The sequence below is a fragment of the Cylas formicarius genome, unplaced genomic scaffold (assembly GCF_029955315.1).
Source record: "Cylas formicarius isolate icCylForm1 unplaced genomic scaffold, icCylForm1.1 PGA_scaffold_6__28_contigs__length_40554024, whole genome shotgun sequence".
Taxonomy (NCBI): Eukaryota; Metazoa; Arthropoda; class Insecta; order Coleoptera; family Brentidae; genus Cylas; species Cylas formicarius.
Window position 1 is genome coordinate 9979489 of NW_026844347.1, and position 2993 is coordinate 9982481.

The 2993-nt window shown below is 34.9% G+C and overlaps 1 protein-coding gene across 1 annotated transcript; it reads left to right on the top strand.

Moving 5' to 3' along the window:
• The first annotated feature begins 1035 nt into the window (after positions 1 to 1035).
• LOC132702745 (uncharacterized) lies at positions 1036 to 2151 on the top strand. Its single transcript, XM_060671465.1, has 2 exons — positions 1036 to 1164; positions 1684 to 2151. Exons 1-2 carry the CDS (start codon positions 1036 to 1038, stop codon positions 2149 to 2151), a joined length of 597 nt encoding a protein of 198 aa, XP_060527448.1.
• Positions 2152 to 2993: the final 842 nt, after the last annotated feature.

Sequence of the window (2993 nt, forward strand, 5' to 3'; positions counted from 1 at the left end):
CGGGATTTCACGGGACCGCATCTAACACGAATAACAAACACCGCATTAAAGAATAAATCCTTGCGATAATTTATGCTCGATACGTTTTCTATAATTCGACGAGATTTCTTTTGTTAATGGTCTGCATTCGGCTTTTATTTAATCCCTCACAGCGATTGAAATGTTGAGTTCGCGGCCAAGATTTGTTCGTCGAAGTGGATAAATATCATAGAAAGCTGCTTTTCCTTAATTTCTTGATACCGCTGTGTACATAATATGCATATTCAGTAAACAGAAAATATACAGGATGGCCCACAAAGTAGTTGTCGAAACCAAGTTCCTTTTTTTAATAATTTACATAGAATATCCTTTACTTATCTCTTACTTTTTACGAACAAAAGAATTAAAAACAGAAATTTAATTTTTAATTTAAAAGTTCTTTGATTGTTGCTACAATTAATTTCTGTCAGTAAAGTGAATATGATAAATGAAACTCAGGAAATTTTAATTTTTATTGGATATCGAGATAAAAAAGAGGCTTTAAGAAGAAGTTTTGTAATTTATTTAACGCAACATACCCAGAATGAGCCAGTACAAGATTCACATTGAGTAAAATTGAGCAAAAATTTTTAGAAACAGGGCATCTAAAAGATCGTCTACTGCCAGGTCGTCCAAAACGATTAGAAATGTGCAACTTAAGTTGATGTTTTCATCTTCAGATACTATTTAGTGATGAAGCCACATTTTGTACACAAATTGCACCGAAAATAAACAAAATCCACAAAAAATAAATGTTTGGGCTGAAATATAAAAATATTGGATCTTATTTCTTTTTATATTATACATGTGCGAATAGTCAAATAGATCAAGATACAAGATCTCCAGATTATTCCATTTAATTTTTTCCTTTGAGGATATTAAAAATCAAGAGTGTATAAGGAAATACCACAAAATTTAGATAATTTAAAATTTTACCCACTTCTTTACGGATATTTTGCGTTAAACAAAACACAAACTTCTGTATATAAGCCAGGCTGCGACAGAATTACAACTGAAATGATTAAATACATGGGTGAAAGCGAAACACAATTATGTCCAAAGGAAAAAAGCAATTCATTGGGAAATGGGGTTAATATTGAGTATATTCAAAAAAGTAGACAACAATACGCTAAGGAACTTTCAGAAGTACAAAGCGGCTTCAGAAAAGGATGATGCAGTCAGGACCATCAAGGAAATTACTAGGCGCCTGACAGACAGAGAGACAACAAATTTTGGAAAAATATGAAAATGCCTAATTGAAAGAAAGGTCAACAATAAGTTAATTAAAGTAGCATAAACTTTGTATAAGAGAACAAGAACAAGGTTAGACAAGGCGGAAGGTTGAACTTTCGGTTATTCAACATAGGGATTAAGACCATTTTATGCGGGCTATAGAAATCTGGAACGTGTCATCCTTTCAGAATGCCTATTTGTAGACGACATAGCTCATATCGGGAACTGAAGCAGATTTGCAAAGTAAATTGAATATTTGGAATAACACACTAAAAAAAATGAAATGAAAATAAATACAGCTAAAACTAAGGTCATGGTAGTGACAGAAGAAAATAGAAACACGAACGAATAGAAATTGAACAGGTTAGTAGTTAATAAGAGAAAGGTAATCACGAAGCTGAACTCAATACAAGATTGGACAAATCTAATCAGGTTTACCACGCACTGAGTAAAGGACTAATCAACGACAAAGAAGTGTCACGAAATACAAAAGTAAAAGTCTACAAGGATGTGAACAGACCGATCCTGATATATGGATGTGAAACATGGGTATTGTCCGAAAGACAAGAGAGTAAAGTGAATGCCGCTGAAATTAAATACCTGAGGAGAGTCAAGGGAGTAACAAGAAAGGATAAAATTATAAATGACGATATTAGAGCCGAATTAAAGGTCAAGCGAGTAAAGGAGTACACAGAGCAGAGGCAGCTAGGATGGTGGGGACATTTGCAGAGATTGAACTCGACAGTGCCTATCCAAAAAATGTGGGAAAGTAGACCGACGGGACGTAGAAAGAGAGGAAAACCTAGAAAAATTTGGAACGAAACAATAGACAAGATTTTGATAAAAAAGGGAAAAATCTGTAATGGAGCAATGCAAATTGCACTGGATAAGAAGAGATGAAAGCAGTTGACAAATAGTTTTTTATGTAAAGACATTATTCATGACTCTACTCCTGTCTGTAAAATACCTAATTACGCACCGATCTAGCGTGCGAGAAGCGTCACTTTACCAGGTCAGTTTCGTTTCCCACAAATCCGAGCCACTTCAGACATTTCCGGGATTTTACCGCACGGGTTTGGGAGCAATCGAATGTTTTCGGAGATATTTCCCACGCTTTGAATTTTGACGTTTGTCAATTCTGACAGTCATGTCAGTGAATGTATTCGTGTTGTTTTGCGAAAATGTACCCAAAAACTAACGGTCGTAGCAAAAGTATAGTATGCAACACATTCGGTAAACTTTTTAACTCGCTCCGCTCGTGCCAAATAAACTCGTGAGTCAAATGCCATTTACGGCAATTGTTGCATAATATACTATATCCGCCCTTCTGTTTCTTCAAAGAGGAATAGAATGGTTTGACTGTGCCTGAGCCATGTGGTTATAAGATATTGTAAAAATGCGTAAGCAGGCAGCGGTTTACTAACGCTATTGGTTGAAAATTTTGTACAGCATATAAAAAATAACCAGTCCCTATATTTTGGAAACTACATCACCATTAATAGTAGTTGCAACAAGGTTTCATGAGTATACACAGCGTCCAATTTTGGGACTTTTGCGGGGTATCTCCGTTATTTTTATAGATAAAAAGTTGCGCCTTTTGTGACAGTTTGCTTTTTTTTCGAAGAACTAAACATACATTTTTGAAAATGTTGCGTTTTGGGACCCCCTAAGATCTCCGTTATGCTTATCTTACTTATACATATCGAACAGGGAAAATAACATTCCTATAGATTTTAGATATA

Bases quoted from the DNA above. Each gene is read 5' to 3' on its own strand.
- LOC132702745 (XM_060671465.1), top strand. From the start codon at position 1,036: ATGATTAAATACATGGGTGAAAGCGAAACACAATTATGTCCAAAGGAA. The intron at 1,165-1,683 runs GTACAAAGCGGC...AAATCTAATCAG, and splicing joins ACGCTAAGGAACTTTCAGAA to GTTTACCACGCACTGAGTAA.